Raw genomic sequence first — 23,564 nt, 5'->3', positions numbered from 1 at the left:
CTTAGAGACCAAAATGATTTCCACATTGTAGGCTATTTCCAAATTACTGCAAAGAGGAAGGTTGTTTAAGTAGCCTTTCTGTTTTAGATATTCACGGTAAATGTTCTTTCAAACACAATTGTTTCAAACATCTGTACAGATCTAGGGTTGAACTCTGCTGGTATAAGCATGGGGAAGAACAGGGGAACAGGGGACTTTGCTGCTGCTCTAATTCACTGGCATAAGAAGTGACAAGTAGGGACCATTACTGGTACCGAATTTAATCACGAGCAGAAGAAAGCAAAGGAGGGAGACCCTATTTTGGCTGGTCACACACCTCTTCCCACAGCACGTGGCCAGGTGAGATTTGCCATCCCAGTGGCCAGGAAAGCTGCAAGGCTTTCTGCACAAATTCAACGTTTTAAAACCAGAACAAATGGCATGGGTGAAGCCTTTGGTGAGTGCTGCTGGGTGGCATCCTGTCCTGGGCATTGAGCAAGGGCAACTGTGGCAGGGACAAGCCCTGCCATCTGGAACCCTCGCTCTGCTACATGCTGCTGTGGCTCACTCTGCACTCAAAGCTGCTGAAGCCATGAGTTCACCTCTTTGCGGAGTTGCACTAAAGAAGCAATTGAGTCTATTAGATGTTTAGCTGAATAACACGCCAAAAAAAAGAGTGCTTTGAGTCTCCATGGAAAACTCCACCCCAAAATCTTCAGTGGGATATCAATATCCTCGCATACCCAATGAAATGCACAATATGAAGACATACATCATCAGATCAAACTTTCCTTGGCTGATTATAGCCTCAGGGTAATATAATGTTTGCAGTTCTTTAAGGAAACAGTAGCCCTGCTCAGGTTAACCCTTTCTACAAGATTGACTCAGCCCTCACTGCCAATTCCATTTCAGCAAAACGTTTGAAAAATGCAAGAAATGGGGATATTTTTCTCACCAGATTCTTCACTGAACAAGGGAAGTCAGTGCCCTCTAAAAAAATATGTTCTTGGAGCAGGCAGAGATAGAAGGGAGACATTTGGAATTTGTACTGAGAGTGGCAAAAAAAAGAAAGAAAAAGCTACAGCTGAATCTGGTTTGGTAATTAAAAACTGTTTTAATAAAATGCAGCCCTGCTTACTTCTAGTAGAAAACCCCCAGCCTTCCTGGGAGAATAACAGCAATCAGTTACAAAGGAATATTATTTGCTAGTGTTATTCTTGTGAATAAGTAATACAAAAATTCATAAAAGGCTCAAATGTATTAATAGTTCTATTGAAGATTATATACTGTAGGCTGCATAAACAGAAAATGCAAAAATTCATTAGTTATTAAGTGCTTGTGTGCTTTTACAACCCTCAGCAAACCAACGTCCTTGTTATTTCAGAGAAATAAATGTAGCGTTGCATTTCAAGGCAAGAATCAAATGACATTTTAGTTCAACAACCTTGTTTATCTGACATTTTTGGGTAGATTTGCATACATATTTCTGTATCCTTCAGATAAAGGAATGTCTAGCTAGCTGCTAGCTGCTAGCTGCTGACTGCCTAAAACCTGCGGAGATGCCTAAGCAAATGAAGTTGAAATTGCTACATCTTAATTAATAAAGGTAACAGCCAAAACAAATACATACCAATCTGTCAATTGCATTTTTGATAGCGTGGAACCAATCCAATATGAGAAAGTCGATATCCGACTGGAGGAGGAACTCATTTCCTGACACTGTTGTGATCTGGGGGAGGGATGGGCAAAGACAGGTAAGTAAGGCACACAGGACAGGTGATTTCCTGCAGTTTTCTCTACTACGCACCCAAACCCTTCCCTTTGTATCGATAATTATCTCCCGGAATTACCGAGGAGTTTTGAACCTCTGTCTGAAAGCTGTTTAGGATATGTCACAACAAACGAGATATTGTCTCGGCAGTGCAACCACCAAACACAAATAGTGCAAAAATAACGATAACGTGACAAAAGTTGAGAAAAGCCAGGAAACTCAATACGATAGACGGTTCAAATGTAAATCAAAGCATTCTGGAAAGAAATGAATGCAAAGTGAGAATTAATTCCTGTTATTTTCAGTTTGCATTTCTGTTCTGTTGTTATTATACCTGATTCCTCTATCCTTGACTTTACACATTTATTATCTACCTGTGATCCCAGAGTCCACTTCCAAGCATTTTGGTGAAATTAATAGTCACTGTTTTTCACATAAAGAAAATTACCATCAAAGATGGCTGTAGCAAAGTAATTAGGAGCCCATTTATCAGGAAAAAAAAAAAAAAATCCCCAGTTTGTCTGAATAGAAGTTTATTTACATTTTTGACCCCCACACTGGGAATATTTATCAAAAGCATATTAATTCCCCTGATAACACTGTTTCCCTGCCTAACAATATTTGGTGGAAATATGCATGCATATTCTGCTGGTCTGAACTTCAGTAAACCACTGTGAAAATAATGATACATCACTTTCATTATTTATTTATTTTTTAACTAAGTTTTCACCAAAGCAGATCTCCTGTTTTACAAAGCAGGTTGAAAGGACCATTTTACAGCGAGCACAACTGAGGCACGGAGCTGCACCTTGGTTTACTTGGCAGTGCCCTGGCCCATGTGGCTGCGGATGCAGCATCTGTAGACAAGTGACCAGAGTTACATCTCCCCCACATCCCGCAAGATGCAGAATCTCATCTTGCCCACGCTGAAAACCAGCTGGGCACCCATCAGCAATGAAACCAAACCTTTTTTTAAAAAAATATTGTTATTATTTTGTTATTAAGGGTTTCCTGTGCAAACCTAGGTAGCTTTCGGATTGCACGCTCAGGTTGCAGTGCTTTGGGGCACAGATTCAGTCCTCCCAATAATCTGCTCATCAGGGCAGGCTATTTCTCAGCACCAAAACCTGTTCAGGTCTCTCTCAGGGAACGGCTGAGCGCTGCGGTTTCTCTCTGAAGTGAGCATGAGGAAAAGCAGAGCAGAGCCATTAAGACCTGGCACAGCCTATTTACTTAAATCGAGCAACCTGAAGTGCTACTGTTTCACTGCATCCGCCCGTGTCCTGAGTTTTTAGCACACAAAAGGAACTTCCCGCATCTTTCTGAAAACTGAAATACCACCAGGAAAAAAAAAATAAAAAAAAATAAAAAGGACAAAACAGCTTAATGTTTCATTAATTGTCCTATAACCCTCCCGTTATTGAGGAAATGCCTGTAAGGAAGGTTTCCAAAGTCATCAGCATTAAGGAAAATCCCGTCAGCGCAGCTCCAGCGGAGACATCCTGTGAGAGCGCTGCGCAGATTGTGGGAATGGGCTCCCAGCGCTGGCTCGGGAGCCTGCCTGCCTGCCTGCCTGCCTGCCTGCAGATGTTCCCAGCCCCATCCAGCCCCGCTCCGGCCCTTCAGGAGCAGACCTCCAGCCTCTCCATTGTTCACCGGGCGCATGGAGAGCCGGTGACGTGGGAAACTGGAACTCTGCTACCAGTCCTCTGCCACGATGCTAGCCACTGCTCATGTGCTATCCATTCGCTTTATTGAAAAAGAAAAAAAAAGCCCAAATTCAACTTTAGGTAAGTAGTTAAATGAGGTGACCTCAGATCTGTGCCCAGTTCACACTGTGAGGCTGGGGACTGAAGCATTATTACCTTATATCACAATTTATTAATGTATACACACAGATATGAATTAGACTAAACACAGGCAACAATTCAATCTAATGCCTCTACCCCAGTATAAACAAATCATTATTAAAATTATAAAATGGAATAACAGTTTCAAAGTAAAAGCAACGTATATAATTAGATTTACTGTATTTTGAAGGCTTAAAAGGGACACAACATAGTTCATTCTTCCGTTCAGCAAATTCAGGCTTTATGAAAATACAAGCATTCAGCACTGCATAAACATTTGTACTGTATGATATGCAAAAGAGATACTCCATTACTAACAAGACCAAAGCAAAATACATGTTGAAAGTTTCTTTGTCTGAATGTGTTATTTTGATAATCATATATTATCAGTGTTTTACGAGCAAATCTGTAAAAACAGATCATAGCACTGAGGGAAGAGAATTCATTTAAAATATACTTTCTGTAAGATATAGTTCAAGTCCTTCTCTTTCTTTCCTCAGACTAATCTTCAGAGTAACTAGACAGTTTCAAGAAGACTGCTACTGCTCTCTACAGTTTAAATGCATCCACTCCTTAATTACAGTCAGTAATTGACTTTGTTCTGCTCCATTCCAGTCATTCACAGGAAAGCAGTTCCAAAGGCTTTGGCTGGTAAATCCCATTTAATGTGCAGGTTTCCTATCCCACTTTTATATATTACCTCCTTAGGATTTCTGATAAATGGTTCTTGGAAGGGATTGCTAAACCATATTTGCACTTTGAACAATCGAATTTTCAACACCCTTGGGAAAAGACATCAGTAAAGAATGCTAGCTTTGAGTAAACCTTGTGATTGAACAATTTATGATCACAGCCCTAAATGATGTATAACTAACAACAAGCATAAATTTTTCAATATTAAGGCGTGCTAACACACCGTCCCTGTAACAGACACTGCTGAAATAAACAGAGGGACTGGAGGAAAAATGAAAGACAAATAAAATAAAATAAAAAAGAGAAAGAAAATGAAGTGCTCTAGATAGAGCTGCCAGTCTCCATTGTGCCAAGTGCTCCATTTATTTGAATATTTCCTGAAATCCCTCTCATATCGTTTTTGCAAGGGCTACAGTCCGGAATTAGCATGACCTTACCAGGCAGAATTGGGATGCCGCTGTCAGCACTAAACACATGAGGAATGACAACTGGCACCAGCCCTCTGGTTTTCAAAGGGTGTGCCCTTCGACTTGCTTAGACTGGGGGCAGGACTCCAGGACTCCTTCTTTCTTGCTATAGTACCTTGGAAAGTCCCTTCGCAGGCTGAATCCTTTCTCCTGAGCAGTTTCCCAATGAGCTCTAGTCCTGCTGTTCAGCATTGACCATCTGCAAATACCGGCTCACCGCAGGTAAATGTGTGTTACATTCAATGCCCTGCCAGGCTGCCAGCAAAGTGTGGAAAGTAGGAGGCAGGTGTGAAACAATTTATTGTAATACCCTACTTGTGACTTACTAAGGATTTCTCTTGTCATCTTATACAGCTGCAAACGGCGGGGTGGGCTTGATTTGCATGTCACCATAGGTTGTAAGCAACAAGATCCTATGTTTCTACACAAAACAATGCCTGTATAGCTCTGATACTGTATTTTTTCAATACCATTACCATTACAATACATAAATACCCTGGATCCTATCCAGGATCAATGGTTCCTAAAAATCCTACAAATCCTACATTTTTTCTGTGTTAGGTTGTGCTGTGGGACATGCTAAGTGCCACGCATGGCTGCGTTTCTCCAGGACTTCCAAACCTTTACAGCTCACTTGTTTCACCTCTTTCTTTTTTTTTTCTTTTTTTTTTTTTCTTTTTTATGTTTTATCTCAGAGATTCTCCCCTTTCCTGGCATTCCCACACCAGCAGAACACGTAAAAGAGCCATGGAATAAGCCCAGGAGCTTTTGTCCATAGTCTTCCTACAAACGTCGGACCAGGGACTATTGCACTGCTGTGATAAATCCATCCTTCATGGCATCCCCCTGGTTCTTTCCCAGTACACATTCCTACAGACACATTTGTTTCTTACATTTGTTTTAGCTGCAGAACAGGGATGGAGGCAATTTTAGCAATCCTACTGATAGGCACTCTATGGAGATATCGAAAAGGGCGAAAAATTCACACAGCAAAACAAAAAATACAAAACCGTATTATTGATTCACTCACTTCAAAGTGTACTTACGCATCTCTGGTGACTGCAACTATTATTTGCAGTGATTAACTATTTTCAGACAATGCCGAGCACAAACTTTAATACAGGAAGTGGAGAACCCTACGGGGAAGGAGAAATGCAGCAAAAACACTTCAGAGTCTCTCCCCTGCAATGAAAGAGCATGGAGTGAGCAGCTTGGGAAGTGTATGGTTCACGTACGGCTTGTGTATGGCTCACATATGGCCACCAAGAAACCACCACGCGGTTCTTATTTCAGCCAAATACTGAAACAAGAGAGCGCTCAACTCCCTCTGAACGTGGGATATCCTGAAAATATCCTGGATTGTGGAGGTAGGTCTTCGTATAACCCACCCCAACAGTCCAGCGATGGATTATTGGACACTTCTGGACCGTGGAAACCCTACGTAAATGCTAAATCCAGCGCAGAATCCAGTGCAGAAAACCTAAATTTTGATGTCACCTGGGAGTTCCACAGCTTGTGGTAAAAAATACGTGATTTAAACTTGGATTGACAGATACCTCTGCATCCAGAAACTCAATAAAACGTGTTCCTCTTGTTGCACTGTGCATGGGGATTGCTGCCCTTGATATACATAGGAAAAAAGGAAATGTGAATCGCTGCATCATTTCTAGCTCTAAAGCTAACACTCTTCCCCTTTCCCACTGCTCCTGTCATCTCACCTTGCTTCTTAAGAGTTTTTCTTCTGATCATGTTAACCATCCTGATTCCCATAAAAGAGAGGAATCTAGGTTTTTCCTCTACTTTCCTGAGGGATTTTTGCAGGATGGGCTCTGGCCACCCAGTCTACTTAACACAGGGCACGGCACACTCCATCTGCATGCCAGATACCAGGGCTGGTATAAAAAAATAAATTAATAATAATTTTTTAAAAAGGAAAAAGAAAAAAATAAATCTGGGAATTTTCAGTCTCCTTTTCTAAATGTTCTTTAAAAAATAATCTTTAGAATATAATATAGCTTGAGAATAAATGCATAAAGCATAGAAACTCATGTGTCCACACCCACAGCAGAAATAAAATTAATTAAAGTTGGGAGACACTATGCTCCTTAGTGGTTTAATTAACTGGGTTTGAATTAAACAGGGACAGAGATATGTAAGTTTTCAAAAACATGTCAAAAGTCAAACTGCATTTCTGGAAGTTGATCTCAAATTCTTTCTCACAGATAATCCAGTCTCTTGGCCATGTTTATGCTGAAAGACGGAGCAGCAGAGATGATAAATAAAATCTCTCTCTGTGCTGCACTGTACTGAGTTGAGATTCTAATATTCAAGAAATGCAAATAAAAGAAAACAAAAGGATTGTTATTCGGCTGCATTATATCCATACTGCATCACATATCCATGATATGATTCAGCTTCCCCAGCGGAGGTAGTCGTGTTTATGCTGCTAGTTAAGTTACTTAAAGGACTCTAAGATGTTTACGACTACCAAAGAAATTTCATTATCAAGCAGATTGTCTGTCTCATGTTACAGTCTGGCTTCACCAATCTAGCAGTCCTTTGCATGTCGAGCAAAGTTAACATTGAAGCGAGGGGGAAATATCAGCTTGGAAGAAAAGGTCTTCAACCAATGTTTCCAAAAAAAATGATATTTGTTAAAACATTTTGTGAGAAAGTATCTGCCTTGTGTTCCCAATGTTGCTAGATGTTAAGTAAATATATGCTGATTGCAAAAAAGTTGCTTTGGCAACTCTCTTATTAAAATGCATTTGTAACCCCCATCTGTCATGAAAGTTTTGAAAAGTTTGTTTACTTTGGATAGCCGCCTTATCCAGGGTTACCCCAGCATACAATGATAGCAGTCTTCAGAAGTTGTGTGAGGAACAAGCCACTGGGGATCCATTTTTGTTTTAATTGGCACACACAAACACTTTTCTGGTCTGTCAAAAAGATCAAGCTAATATGCATGGCGGGTGTTATATTCTCAGCTTTTGGGAGTAGTAAAGCTCCCTTTATTTAAGTAATTTAAATGATAGACTGCAAAAACTTTGCAAGTCAGAAAAATGTTTTATACTTTCTTTGGGAATATTTGTTTTAAGCAACAGAAAATGTTCTACATATCTAAAGATGTTGAACCTTATGTTATAATTACCCTGTTTCTTCTGACTCTGTAAAAATGACTGTGAAAACCAAGCATTGCAAAGAGGCAACAAACAGATCCTGTGTTTTCACAACTTCCACACTATTAGCAACTGTAAGACCAATCGCTGCCAGATGTTTACAAGATATGTCTTCAATTGTCTTGCCTTGTGGCGTGACTGATTTGCACGTCCATTCTCTGGAAACCTTCGTGGGGTCACGGTACCAAAGCAACCAGCTTACACAAATAATATATATATATATTTTTTAATGAATTTAATCTATTGTTTGGTGCATATATAACAATGGCTCTGAAGTGGATTCAACAGTCTGAATTCTAGGGACAAACTTCCACAAAATAACATTTTTTTAAATGAAACTGTATTGCACCAGTGATGAGCAAGTGTATTTTTTTTTTTTTCCTGGTGAATTTCTAGGACTGAGCTCTTCAACATACTATAGCAGTAAAATAATGAACTCTGGGACTGTTAAGAAGAAAAAAAAAAGATCTTTGAGCCTAATGCTTCCCTTCTGCTGTGCAAAACTCATAGTGTATACCAGTTCTTATGGAGTTGCACTAATATTAGTGAGGAGAGAATCGGGTCTTCTCCCTGCATATAAGGCAAATCTCTTCCCTTCCTGCCTGCCTGTGAAGAATCTCAGAAGCAGAAGTGATTTATACCATTTGTAAGGAAGACACTCAACAGAAAAGAGTGCATGATTAAAGCTGATTAGGCCCCAACAGACCAAACCTCCTCCTTGGGCTTGATGAGGAGATTAGACCGGAGAGTCCAAGGAGCCTCCCTAGAGGGGAGAGGTCCACTGCTCTGCCAGAGGGTACGGGGATGCTCCACTGCTTTTAAGCAATGGGTGGGCATTCTCCCTTTTTCACCCACCAGTCCAAGTCTTATTTCTTCCTTCCCTTACAGATGTGTGAAAATAAAGCACGTGCTGTTTGACGGAAGGGAAAGGAATGGAAGAGCAAGTATTTTCTGCTAAGCATCCAAGGAACACACCGAGAAGTATTTATACTGATCTGCCATGCTGGTATTATCCCCTACATGAGACTCCTTGAGTTCGCTTCTGCAAACCAGAGGTTTACTCCAGAGGAGGGCAAAGGGCAGAAAATGAAAATCTGAGGCAGGCAGAAGATGAGCATCTCAGACGTCCGTACCACCCGCTGCTCCAGCCCCACACCACGGGAGCCAGGTGGACAGATGCCTGCCAGGTATTTGGCCAAAGCAAGGGGAGATGGAAATCACTGCAGATGTGGGAAGCAAGAAAGATGTACCCCCAAAACTGGCTTATAGCTGAAAAGCAAGAGTGAATAATGAAGACACAACTCAGTCACGTCTGCACGTAGCAGGAAGTAGGGGAATAGACAATTGTGCATTTCGTCCACAGACGAAGACTAAAGGCACCGCATGAATACCTACTGCAAGCTACTTTTCTCCTTGGGGTAATATTTTACTGTTATTGCCTTTGCAATCTGAAGCCATATATTACCCAGCCACATACAGAGATATTGGCAATGGTTTCCTAGAGAAGTCCCCGTCTTTCTTAGTTTTACCAGCTGGACAAGACCTAGTGATGAATGGTCCTCCTGTCCAATTTTATATGCACGTTATAACACTTTATGATATATGTGAGAGAGACTCAACGTGATAAGTCCCTGTAACAAACAAAAAAAATCAAAGGGAGAATGAATGCTCTAGTTTCAGTAAAAGCAAAGATATATATTTAAAATATATATGTGCTATGTGTAAAGATTTCATTTCGTTGACTCTTATTTTAGCAAGAAATTTATTCATCAGTAGCAGAGCATTTTACAGCTACATTATTTGCAGGCAGAAGCCAGCACTGGCTTTGAGTATTTCATTTACTGACACATGTCTCCTATTAATAAGTGCTGAGATTGCACAATAAGAAAAAAGAGATGTTGCTATAAGTATCTTTATACTTACAGTAATGTATTTGGCCATGATTATAAGTGTTTATAAAACATTCAAGAATCGTTCCTTGTCTACTTACACTAATGAGAACACCTGTTAACTTTAGAGCTGCGCAGACTTATTTGCATTGAATTCAGGTTTTTGCATACTGTACATCACTTTTTGAAACAATTAGATGTTTACAGAGAAATATAGCTAAAAGAAGAACAGCAGCTTGAATGCCCTCCAGCCCAAGTCAATGCTAATCCTGGGTTGAGTGAAAAGCAGAAATCTGCTGAATTATAATACTGACACAAATTCAGTTAGCAGTGAACAAAGGTGTACCTGCAAATCCTCTGATAGCAGATGTTACTTGTGGGGATTGATACCTGCTGTTGAATAAAGCATCTCTTAGAGATGAAACAGCACTACTGAATGGGATTTTACATTGTTATATTTACCATGTCCTTTTCATTCGGATTTCTTTCTTTTTTTTTTTTTTTTTTTTTTTTTCTGACTCAGAGCCTTTCTATATACTGAGCATGCAGAACATGCGGTCATTTTCCAAAATAGCTATTTACATTATTTTATTAACTTGCCAAAAGCCGGTAAGACAACACAAGAATCCTCCTACTGCTAGAGATCCAAAACACCATCTCTGCCGTAGAGGGTTTTGTGGCCTGGGGCAAGGAGGCAGGAGGTCCTTTTCTATAAAAACAGGTCTACTGAATGGTAAGTGTAATATCCTGCTGCTACACGGCCATGCCAGCTACTGTTTAATAACAATGTAAAACATCAAAGTTGGTCCACGATCTGAACATACACTCTGCCAGCTGTGTCAAGTTCCTAAGTGTTGTAGGGAGGAAAATATAATGGTTATCATCTTTCCTTGCATGCAGGGAGCGAACAATGCATAACGTCTTTGGGTTTCCTCCATCCGCTTTTATTTGTACATAAATATTAGGAAAAGCTAAGCATGACTAAAAATGTTTTCAATAAGGCTATTATATCCATCTAAGGAAAACATTTCTGTCTACAGCAAAATGAACAGATTTACACTACAAAAAATATTTAGTGTTTTAATAGAAAGGATGATGTATGGACAATATTTGCACATATATCAACAGCAAATATTGCCCGTACATTTTTATCACCTAGCTGAGCTCTGTAGTCTCTAAAGATTCACAAAATGGTTAAAAATGTTCACAGGCAATACCATACACGCAGTGCTCAGCTAGGTACTGAAGAATATGGATTCTTCACATCCAGTTCCTAAAACACTTATAGACTATGAACCCTTACAGCTTTTTGATTTGAAGGCCATATTATTTTAAATAATAAGTTGTATCACAGACTAGATAGTATGCAGACCATGTTTCATTCAAAGAATAATACCTTCTATTTTTTTGTAATAAGAAATTCTTGCAATCCAAAAAATGAATTTTGCATATCCCCATATCCTCTTGAGTTTCAAACCAGTTTTCTACTGTTGGAAGATCCCGGATATTTTTTCTTCAGATATTCTGGAGCTTCACTGACAGCACTGAAAATGCATTGGCCTTTAAATTTATATGCTTTTTTAAGTAGTAGAGTAGTAATGACAGAAGGTTACTCAAAATGTTATTTAAAAATATCACATAACCAAAATATCAAATTATCTTTTCACAATAGGCGTCTAAGGGGAGCTTTTCTAGGAAAAGAGAATATAGCTCAGAACTTGGTGAATTTTGTACAGTAACTGAATTAATCCATTTAGCAGTAATTGGGTGAAAAACTACTGAAATATTTGACTACATAGTTCACAAACAAGCCAACGCACAGCGATCAATTACATAATGTATTGGTTTTTAATAAATACATGTAGAATTAGAAAAATATTATTAGAAACATGCACCTTCTGTCTAGGTCTTCTACTTAACAGCATGGACCAGGATATACCAAATGTCAAACCATTAAAATATACATACTTTATTATCAAAATTTGTATAATTTTTACAAGTATCTGAAATTTCTGAATAACATAAGCTTTTCTCATGTGTTAGAGCACGCTGTACACTTTGACATCTATCAGTCAACCTTTTGGCCATCACACTGAAGAGACGTATCCCACTGGAGGGATGAACCACAATGTGATGTGGCATGCAGAAAAATTGAAAAACTCAATTTTTCCAAAATACAAATCACATCTTCTAGTTTTAAATAGAGAGAATGATTGCAAAATATTTGGCCATCAAGACTGTAAAGACTGAGGTTGGATAATCAATAACGTTTGTGGTTGAATTACCCACTGATAATAAGTAATTTCCTGCTATTCGTGAGGGGAATCGGGAAGTGGTTTTTGGGAATTTGGCAGACTCAGTCCTTCTTTTCTAAATATGCTGTGTCTGAAAGCCTGGTATGCTTCCCTGTCACAAGCTTTGGGATGATGCAGTATAGCCAAATGCGGGTTTGGGGTGACAGCTCTTTCAGGACCTTAGGAATCTAAATATAAGAGAAGCTAAAAATATACAAAATGATCAGGCACAGAAGTGGTTGGGTATTTGGGTTTTGAGTCCTCCACACCATAATCATGAGACCATATTTATCTGGAGTCCTGCAACACCATAATTGTTGCTCCACTTCTTGTCACTAATAAATGTACAGTACACATGACAGAGAAATAAATAGAGTGTTTTAAAACGCATTATGCCCCCCTTGTCCAAGGATGTCATCACTGAATATTAATCCAAGCCCTGTGCATGTGCCAGGAGACTCGTGCTTATCTAGCAACATGAACTGCAGATACAGGAGGGCTATGACCAGAGCACCTCCGCACAGACCCCTGGTGGTCCCTGCCTTTCCCACCACCTTGGTAGGGACACCAGATGCACTATCACTCTCATCCAACCAAATGGCAACCAAAAAGTGACATACAGCCAGTAAGTTATATTTTAAATGGCCAGGAAAAAGGGAAAGTCTTACAGAAACGGGAATTTTGGATTTTAGTTCCTGAAAGTGTTATGTTACCTTTTATTACAATCCCACCCTTGACCTAATCCTTACACTGCTCCCCTGCCACTGAAGTAATTCAGAATGTTATCAGATTCTTGAGAGTGACAAACAAAACCGAGAAGTTACTTCCCAGTGGTTTGGGGCACTCGCTCATTAGACCTGAGCTAGAAGAGCTGACTCTCTGTTACTTGTGCCTCTGAGCAGAGATGTATAAGTGAGTTTGAACTATAAACAGAACCAATTACATTAACACTTCCAAACACTTTCAGAATAAGACTGAAAGCTTTTGTTTGTTTTGCAAAACCATGATCCGCTATGCTAATAAGTCTAAAATTTGATTAAAAGAAAAACATTCAAAGCCAAACCTGGCAGTACAGCTTCTTATGTGCTTTGCTTTCATCTTCTGGAACGTGGTAGCCCTGATTCAGCAAGGTACTTCATTAAGCAATGTGCAACTTCCAGAACACGAGCACTTGCACTGTTTTCAGTCATAAGACTGAAATGAGCAAATCAGTCAGAGTAAAAATAGCAGAAAAGTTATATTTGTTCACGGAGTGAATATTTTAGGGAACAAAAGCTATGTTAGTGACAGTCAGTAAGAGCTGCATGTAAATTAACAGCAGAACCACAAGCAACAAAGTTAGCTATCACTTATAAACCCCACTGCAAAAGGAAGCCAAATCTCCTAGCCCTCCTGGGTGAAGAGAATGGATTATTAAGGAATTAGAGAAAGCAAAATAAATCAAAGAACTACCACCACCACCAAGAATCCCACCTGATGGGGAACTAGTGTTCTTTCACTATAAGCAAACCCAAAGTGGTAATTTTATCTCCTTGAAGAACACAGTGTCAGAAAAAGAATAAGATTTTTATTTATCTTTGGTTATAATAGTCAAGATGCTGCCAGATCAGCTTGAAAAAATGAGAGAAAAAGCATAACTACCTAAGAAATTTTACGTAGTCTTCACCTAAACTCTGAGTCTTCAGTTCCAACATCCCTCACAGCTCACCCATCTCCTTCTGAGAACAGATGAACGGATTCCCTGTCACAGCCAAGCTTATAATGTCTAAGATTAACTAGAAGTCACTCATTTAGAAGATGACCTTAGAAAGAATTAAGCCATAAATTAGATACTGTCAGAACTTGAGAATTAAAAGACCAAAAAAAAAAAAATAATGATAATTGCTGAGAGTTTGAAGTGGTTTAGAAATTCGGTTATACCATTCCATCTCTTACTTGAACGCAGACACACACAGAGTGAAACGCTGGGTTGAAATGCACAGAAGTACACCATATCCAAACAAAGTAGTGAGAAATGTTAAAATAGGTGAATATTTATCAAAGCTCTCACTTAACAAAGAAAGAGCTCTGAGAGCTCTGCATCCTCAGGAAAGCTGCCTGCATCGAGGGACAGAATGGGATCCCAGCTTCACGCTTAGATCTGAATGATAACTCATTCCCATTTTTCACTCCTTTTGCTCGATGACAGGTCATTCACCTCACTACTGTCATGCATTACAAAAATTAGCAACCAAGAAAATGAATCTAGATCATTTCCTACGTTTGAACTTGCTCATTTGCCTATATGCTCGGTTTCCTCCTAGAAACCCATTCGCTGCATCACAGGACCAACTTTCACAGCCGACACGGAGCAAGAGAGACGGAGAACCTTGTGAATTTTCCCAATGTATCAGACTTACAGAAACACCTGTGCTAAATAACTTCGTGCTGAGCTACTGTGAAAAGCTGCGGCGTTAAATAGCAATCACAGTTTATTATTTTTCACTGCGTTGGTTACTCTTCCGCTAGAGTCCTCCGAGCTGTCATCCAGAGTATGAATGGTGCCCATTTTAATCCTAATGCCTTCTCTTTATTTACACTGCTAAAGTCACAAATTTCTTTATTTATCTTGAAGTATCATTATATCAATATAATGGGAGCTGAGCAGTGCCCGTTAAAAGTTGAAAAAAGGATCTGTTTACAAATGCCTTTCATTTCTGAATTGAAACCATTCCTTCACTGACCACGGTAGGAAGATGAGATGGGTTGAGGTAAATCCTCTAACCCATTTGATTTGATACAGGTTCGAAAGCGCTATTTCTCTTATTTAAAAAGATCCCAAATACAATGTGTAACGACAAACGTACAGAAAAAAAAATAAAATAAATTTAGGAAGTCATTGCATATCCATCTCTTACTTTGGACTACAGCCCCTATGTGAGCAAAAGCTCCACTTTCCATTTTACAATGAAACAATGCCCTGAAATCTACACAAACCCTCCAAAAACACGTTTCCATGTACACAGAGCTCGTTACAGGCTTTAAGCCTGCTAATTATTAGACGGAAAACTTGTTCAAAGAAATTATTGACTCTGCTAGTGAAGATCACAGAGGTAGCAAAGCTACTATGAGCAGGTAGGAAAGTTGCAATTAGTTTTTTCTGGGGATTATCTCACTTTGCCCATCCTGGAGTGCTAAAAATACAGTCTGGGAGCAGGAAAATGTCAAATACCTGCACATACCCTCAAGCCTGGGGGACAAACAGGTGAAAGCACACACCAGCGCTCACCACGACATCGCCACTATCAAAAAGATTTTCACTTTTCCACCCTTAACCCCTTTACACGTGCCCCCTGCCTACAAAATACACCCTGTATCTCTAAGAGGGGCAGTGCTGTTGCAGGAGCAGCCCAGTAAAGTGGGAACGGAGCTCTTGCTAATAATGATTCATCTCCAGAGATGTCTGCATCAGTCAGATTGGAGGCTGGAGATATGTTTAGATACTACACTCAAGCTAGAGTGAACCTAAAAAAGCATTTGCTTAGCCAAACCTTTTGAAACTGGGGAGGAAAAAAAAAAAAAAAAGGAAAAAAAAAAAAAAAAAAAAAAAAGAAAAAAAAGAAAGTTTTCAGAAATTTACCACTCTTTGTCTGAATCAAAATTTTAATCAATTCCTGATTTTCACCAGGCTCCAGTAAGGAGAGCGCAGCTCATGGTATTTAAATTAAGCTCCCACAACATTTTGTGGCAACACGATATTTTATGGCAGTGAGTGCAAAACACACCAGCGGCACCACTGTAAACTTTGAAACGTTTTGAAGAATATCAAGCACCAACTGCACTGCCAATAGAGTTTTAAGTACAAAACGTAGAGAGCTAAAATTATGCAAGCAACCGTTTCTCACACAAGTAGTCCCAGCAATTTCAGACAAGGGCGATACCCATGATGAAGACTTGCAGAATGGGATAATCGAAAAAAAGTATACAAAAAAAGTACTTTCCAGTGCAAAGAAGGTAGCGGCATCCGGACTCGTGTTTAGGTAGGTTTGTCTGCGCTCTCGTGCTTCTCATTTGCTACCTATGTGAAGCATGCTTCAAATCTATAATTTATATATGGATGAAGTGAGAATTTCAGTGGTTTTCTTTCCCTAAAAAGCCTATTGTGAATAGCCCCAGGACAACTCCCCCAGCCAGGTAATTTGAACATCGGAAAAGATAGGCAGATACGTTATTTTCAACAAGGTCCCAAGGTGGCTTTCAATTAAAAAAAAACAATTGACTGATGTTTCTCTGTTTGCTGCCAGGAAGCTCTATGTAGTATTTCTAGAGCTTTTCCTCCACACTACCCAACATGTGGGCTCCGTGTCAAGCTGTGAGTTTGTAAATCTTTTTCAGCACTTATCAGAGCTCAACATGAATTATGGTATTGCCAAATCTGCTTTATGCAGCTTTTTTTTATTATTTTTTTTAACACTAGAATGTATGATTTTATGGTGAAAAAGAAATGTCTACATACTTTTGATAGGAAAATGCAGGTAATTTGATTGAACCCTAGAAAAAAAATGTTTTCCCCCTAATCCTGCATCTTTACCACCTTCAAACTTTGGAATCTTCTGAGCAAGCTGTTGAGCTCTCTGTGGTGTGCATGGTTTCTTTCTGTACCTTTATTACTAAGACTTTATTAACTCACATTTCATTAACTTTAATGCATGCTTGAAAACCACATCTACTTTTGGGGATGATTTGTCTTAAAATGTGTGCTAATATTTAGTAAAAGATCTTCCTTTTTGTCGTGGAGTGCTTAGAAAGGAACGTAAATCAGCCCTTTTGTTGAGGGCTAATAAACTTTGCGCGTGTGTATATGTGTGTGTGTGATTTAGTACCATTATAATAATATTATATGGCAGGCAAAAATATAATGAAAATGATAATTTGCCAAAAAGATTTAAAAAACACTGAGGTGTTACCTATCAAAAGTTCTCCTTCTGTCTATGATACAGCACAGATTGCAATCGTGACAGTAAATCTGGTGCTATTGTTAATGCCATGGCACTTTGGTTTTTGGCTTGCTTCAGTCCAATCTGTGACATGCTTGTGAATATCTTTCTTCTGTTCTGTCTGTATGGCATATGGATTTCTGGGATACAACGTCAGACCTATCCACATAACAAGTGTTCAGAGCACCTTATCATTTTAAAAAGCCAATTACTCAAAAAGACAAATGTGAAATGTTTCACATTTAATGATGAGCAAATCTGCAAAACAAATGCAATTTTGCTTCATTTGAAAAAGTTTAGTTTAACTGTAAATATTGCAATGGAGTCCCTAGCAATACACACCATGGGTAGGGACGGGCTCATTTTATGCATATTGTACATCATCACTGTCACTTAAATCTGCAAGATTTTCCATGCTAAGTTGTTTTAAATAAATAGAAAGAAATGAGATACAAAAGACTGAAATATATGCTTCTGAATAGACTGTAAAAATGTCACTGCTAACACTGAGCATTGGACACTTAAAAAAAAAATATTTTGAAAGTCTCACCCAAAAAAACGAAAACTGCATATGTCTACAGAGGTAAAGGTCAGTAATGAAACAATTAACAGCAAAAATATCAATCCATTTTTTAGAAATATTTGTCAATACATAAAGAATGTTTTGTACTGCACATAAGTGCTCAATTAATCCTGGATTAGTGGCCGTATGTCATATTCCCAGACTGAAATGATGTCAGCTGAAGAACTTAAATACACCCAGGTTCAAAGCAAGATTTTGTAAGGACTTCAGGAGAGCAGAAACTGCCACTTTCTGGTGCAGTACTAATAGAGCTCAGGATTCAACGAGAGCCGTAAGAATGCAGATAATATATATGCTCTGCCACTGAGGTCAAAATACAGCACCGTAGATTTATGCGCACACGTATGCAAAATACATATACCAGCCACTGCCAAAGACAATTTAATGATTGTCAGTTATCTAAACCGTAGGTGCTGAGCACCACAGAAGAAACTAAAGTGGTTATTGTGAGTGTGGTAGCACGTTGGGCTAAAAGACTGGGAGAACTGCCGTAGCCGTGGATATACTTGACAGCAAGGCAAATGGATTTATGTGCAATATTTAAAATATATGGGAAACATGTAAACAGATTTTAATATTGAAGATTTTTGTGACTAATTTGATTTTTAAAACCCTCTCACTAAACTGAGAACACTGGTAACAAAATACTATATAACATGGGAAAGTGAATGCAGCTGGCACTGGTAATTTTAGAAGAAACTAATCTTGATATTTATAACATCATGTAGCAAGCGGAACAGCTTTACCAGGCTGGGAATGTCGAAATACAAAAAAGTTCACCTTTCAGCTATTGTGCTTCAGTTCTCCTGCACTAGAAAAATCAGAAATCAGCCGTTGCAAGGAAAATATGAAGGAACTTCATATATAGCTATATAGCCATTGAGATACCTTGCTTAAACTGGCTGTACATGTATTGTATTTCATATTAAATTTTTGTAATCCAGCTCAGGGATTTAATACACACAGCTGAAAAATCAGTTCATAAATTATATTTAGCAAGATAGAAAATATGCTGAGCTATAACATTAGATAAGAACCTTATTTTAAATATATTCCTTTTATTTATTTTATTTTTATTTCCAAGCGCTTTCAATTTAGGGTTTGATGTTTTTTACCTGTGGAATGTCGGTTATAATGAACCAATAACTGACGCATAAAAAAGAAGGTATTTTAGCCTTAATCCTGGAAACAGCTGTAACAATAATTCCCCAAATATTTTTTTTGCTCTTGCTGCACAATAATAAGCATAAGTGTACATATAAACCCAAAAGAGAATTCAATTTAGCTCAGAATTTCATTATGGCATTTAATTTCCACAATTTGGGATTGTAAGGGTAAAAGAAACATTCATAGAGCATAACAGACCAAATGATTTCATAAATCGAGCCATATAAAGTGTGTGACTCCACGTGATTTACATCAGAGGTTAATTTTCACCAGTATCTTTAGTGTCCAGGAGTAATGAAGAGATAGGAACGTATGATTTCAAAATGCACAACTTTGATAAATGCGGAGATGTTAATTTGCAGGGGACTGTGCAAACATTTAGCCTGGATTTATACTACGTGTTTTTGTTGTTTTGCTTCTCCCTTGCACACCCACTCGCCAACTTCAGCACTGCGTTTCAGATTTGAATGGAGTGAAAAGCTCAATGGGTAATTGTCAAAGTATTTTCATTTCTCCCACTTTCTCACAAGAACCAAATAAAGCCACGAGAGTCTCCCGCTCCCCACAAACACCCGTAAATCAGCGACAGCCACCTGAAGCTACCAAAGAGCACAGCCGAATCTCTCAGATCAGGGCTGCTTTTCGAATTGCACAAATACACCACGGAAGCGAGCACGTTTTTTCTCGAGTTTCAGGTTCAGATGTCCGAATTGCCCACGACCTAGCTCACGCAAAAAAAATAAAAATAAATAATAAAAAAAAAATCTGTTTACACACACGATCTTCCCTAGTATTACAAAAAGAAATGTCAGCAATAATCAAGTGAGGGTGCTGAACTGAATTCCCAAATAGCTATCGCTAACAAACCGCTCTGTGCAAAAGTGCCAGTGTTACATTTCCAGACTGGGGCTGGTGCGGCAGAATGAGGAGCTCAGACAGAAGGAAACAGCTATCCACTACAGTACTTTCACCCTGTTAATCTCGCATGTGCTTTGCCCCGGATTTCTTGCTATTTTATTTTTAACCTCCGCTACCTTGTGGGAAGTGGGCTGTACAGGGGGTGCTCGCAAGCAGAGCTCTGATTTTACAGATGGATGTAAAGCACTGTTAAATGAGAGCTTTAGGAAGGACTTTTTCAATTTACTTTGAGCTTAATCTGAAGTGGTTTAATCACAGCTCGTACACATCTTCTTAAAAATTGTTCGGAGGGGGGAGAAGTAATAATCATGCAGGAAATCATCACGACAGATGCTGGTTCCCATGATCCCATTTACACTTTTAACATTATTAATGAAAACCTATCTGGGCAATACCTGTGTCAGTAAGGTGTCAGGTGGTCATTTGGCAAGACACAATAGGAAGGAATCAGATCAGCATTTCAAAAATGGCTCACTTTTCTTTTTCCTTTTTTTGTGTGTAGAGGGCTTTTTTTTTCTTTTCTTCTTTTTTTTTTTTTTTTTTTTTTTTTTTTTTTGCACCTGTTATTCTAAAATTTCTTTCAGTTACATTTCAAAACACTACAGTTGGGATCTCCTTGCCAACCTGAGATGGCATAAGCCTGGGTAACAGAACAAAATGTGAGAAGGTCCTTCTGTCTTTAACGCCTGTTCACCAATGAATCAGCCTCCAATTAATCTGTTTCTTCAGTAGGAGTTTAATAAAAGTCAAGCACACACATGTTCAGTCTTGTTTAGTATTAAAGCTGTGTTAACATTATCTGCCTAGCCAGGTCAAAAATCTTATATAATTAAATGCCAGAAACCATTTCAGAATGTTAAGGGCTTTACAATTTTCTGTAAGTAATTGATTATGCAAGGCAGAGGAGTTTAAATTTAAAACAGGATAGTGATGAGTGTGATGTCACTTTTCATTACATATTTCAGAAAAGTTTGTTTCATGGCCAAACTACACATAAAACCTAACTTATTAGATTTGCTATTTTGCATTTTTATGAACCAGGAAAAAAATAAAAATAAAAAAAAAAAAATCAGCAACCCAGATTTCCTTTCCGCATCATGAAATATAAACTGAGTAGGTTGCGCACATCCCGAATATCCACACTGTCAGTCAGGCTATCTGCTAGCAGTGCAGCGTGTTCGTTCAGAAGAGCAAGGTATTGTAACACCGGGATTACAGGATGTTAACTGCCTGGGGGAAGCGAGAAGGGAGAGGAACCAGGGGCAACAAAAAGAGTTAAATAATGGCAGGTTTGGGTCTGAAGGATACATAGAGTTCAATCTAGGCAGTCAGCAGCTTTTCCCTGGAAATACATGAGGGAAGTCCGATCTGCGAGTAAATACAAGCTCTGTATACCGATTAAAGTCCAGCTGCTCACAGTTCCAACACAGGTATGGTTTCCGATTGACAAAAAAGCAGTTGAGAGTGAAATAAAAGAAGGAAAAAATGTTACTGTAAATGTACTCATCCCAAAGTAAGAAGGATTACATCTCCTCCCCACCTCTCCTCAAAAAGCTCCCTTTATCTCATCCCACATCTGAAAACCAGACCTACTGCAGACCTCTCCATACACAGTTGTTCTCTGTCCACCCAGGACAAATCAAGCAGTGACATATTCTAGTGACACAACACACTTTATAACATACCTGACCATGTATAACAACGCGGAGCCCCAGCACCCAGGTTTCTTGGCCTGTGCCAATAATGACATCCAAAGGAGGAATTAGAGAGGTCTCAGAAAATAAAATAAAATAAAGTCTCAGATCAAGATGCCATCACTCCCAGGTACAAAGACAAAGAGGGAGAAGAAAAGTTGACCATATATGTTTAAACACAAGATTAGCTCATAACATTAAAGTTAAGCGTTAAGTTATAAAGAATAGTAAAAATGTGGAAGAAAAAAAAAGACAAAAAAAAAAAAAAAAAGAATATGAGGTAGATGAGAGAAGGGGACTGAAAAAAAAAAAAAAGCCATTAAAAATAGAGCTACAGAAAGCTAGGGATGCTTATAGCAATGGAGGACAGCCAGCTTTGGATAAACAAAGACAATTATGGAAGTGGCACAGTAAAAATAGGTCAGTTATACAGATAAGTAGAAATTAATATGATGGAAATGATTTAACAAGCCAATGTACTGTACTCCATATAGTGCCGTGAACATTAAGCTGGTGAACGGGTGCTAATGTGATAGAAGCAAAGTAATGTATAAAAAGGCAAATCAATACAGCAAGCAGAGACCAGCGTGTGAGCAGAAATAAAGGCAACAGAAAACAATAGTGCTTTTAGTACAGTTACCCTGTAAAATAAAATTGATCAATATACAGGTAAAGGAACAAGCAGTGGAGTCGCAGCAGACTGAAATACAGGCAGGTATCAGTTTAATGAAAATATACAACTCGGTTCACTCTGTCAATAGGGCTGGACTGCCTAAGTAATCCACAGGATTGAAAAATAGAGTACAGCCCCAATAAAGCAAACAATAACGTAAAAATGTCAGACAAGTATAAAAACAAAGGGAAGCAGCCCTGCAATCTCTTTTAGCCTGGCAAGCTTACACTCAGCAACTCTAAAACATACAAGTTTCTGTTACTTTTTATTAAAAACATGATTAGACTAATAATTTTCAGTTCCCATGACATGGACATCTGGTAGCCGTGGCTAATAGAAAAAAGGCAGATGTCAAAGAACTTTAATTATGACCTCAAATGACTCTTAATATTCTGCTATTTGGTTTGTACAAACAGAAAATGAAGTACGGCAGTTTTGAGACTTGAGCAAATGAGATCGTTGGACACGCTGTTTTTAGGCTTTGTTTGCATATGCATGTAAACCCCATTCTTCTTTCCTTACACTGGCCACTGGTAAAACCTTTTCTTTGAAATTTCCAGATTTAAAGCATCCTGCAATTTTTTTCTCTTCCTATATTTTTCGGTATTCTTTTTGTTGAATGCATTAAACCTTTTTTTTTTTCAGTTTGTTTTTAAAGTAATTAAATTTAAAAGGAAAAGTCTGTAAATAAATGACTTGTTTTTAACTAGAGGTCGTTAAAAAATAAAATAACCATTATAACAAAAATACATTAACTGGATGTTGTGTCTACTGCGTGCTTGACACAAGGACATCTGGAGATCTGGGCAGTGCATTTGCTGTGATGGTATGTGAACTTTACTTTAGGATTAGAGCAAAAATGGCAGCCTCATAAATGTCTACACCATCCTTCAGAGAATAGTAGGCAACCTCCAGAACTACAGTAATGAAAAGTTGCTGTTTTAAAGCAAATTTTAAGGAGAGAGAAAGAAACTCTGGCTCTTCTGGTCTTCAGGTCTGAATTTCAGGCTGAATTAATTTATTATTGTTATTATTATTGTTGTTGTTATTATTATTATTTGAAGCCCTGTTAAAACTTTAGCAAATCCTTTGCACATCTGTGCAAGGGCGGGTATGACTGTTATCCATCTACCACCCATTGGGGTGCTGCAGGTTTCTCCCCTCTGATGCCTCACTCCTTTTTGTGAGCGGCCAAATTAAACAAGGCATTGACACTAAGTTATCCTTTTCCTCACCGGAGAGAGGATGAACGCTATCAGCGTGATGCAATTCTTTGATTCGAGGGACCCCAGATGCTACAGGGCGACCAGTTCCCCCGTGGAGCGGCGATGCTCAGCACGCTCCCCATCAGCAAGCAGCGACCGAGGGGTGAGCTCTGAATTAAATGAGCTGACCCAACCGTGGTGAGCAGCGGGGTGAGATATAAATAAA

General features: G+C 38.8%; 2 protein-coding genes across 5 annotated transcripts in view; one reads left to right on the top strand and one right to left on the bottom strand.

Moving 5' to 3' along the window:
• The window catches only part of ARHGAP15 (Rho GTPase activating protein 15), a 332,778-nt gene that overhangs the window by 159,198 nt on the left and 150,016 nt on the right, over positions 1-23,564 (bottom strand). For all 4 annotated transcript variants that reach the window (XM_035331541.1, XM_035331544.1, XM_035331542.1 and 1 more), the window contains one exon: positions 1,610-1,708. In XM_035331541.1, coding sequence (XP_035187432.1) covers positions 1,610-1,708 — 99 coding nt within the window. The remainder of the gene's footprint in view (positions 1-1,609; positions 1,709-23,564) is intronic.
• The window catches only part of LOC118169841, a 63,208-nt gene continuing 55,342 nt past the window's right edge, over positions 15,699-23,564 (top strand). The window contains exon 1 of the mRNA XM_035331545.1: positions 15,699-16,141. The gene's annotated coding sequence lies outside the window, so the exon portion shown is untranslated. The remainder of the gene's footprint in view (positions 16,142-23,564) is intronic.

The sequence above is a fragment of the Oxyura jamaicensis genome, chromosome 7 (assembly GCF_011077185.1).
Source record: "Oxyura jamaicensis isolate SHBP4307 breed ruddy duck chromosome 7, BPBGC_Ojam_1.0, whole genome shotgun sequence".
NCBI classification, from domain to species: Eukaryota; Metazoa; Chordata; class Aves; order Anseriformes; family Anatidae; genus Oxyura; species Oxyura jamaicensis.
Note: the sequence above shows the minus strand (reverse complement) of the source record. Positions and strands in the feature narration are given on the sequence as shown.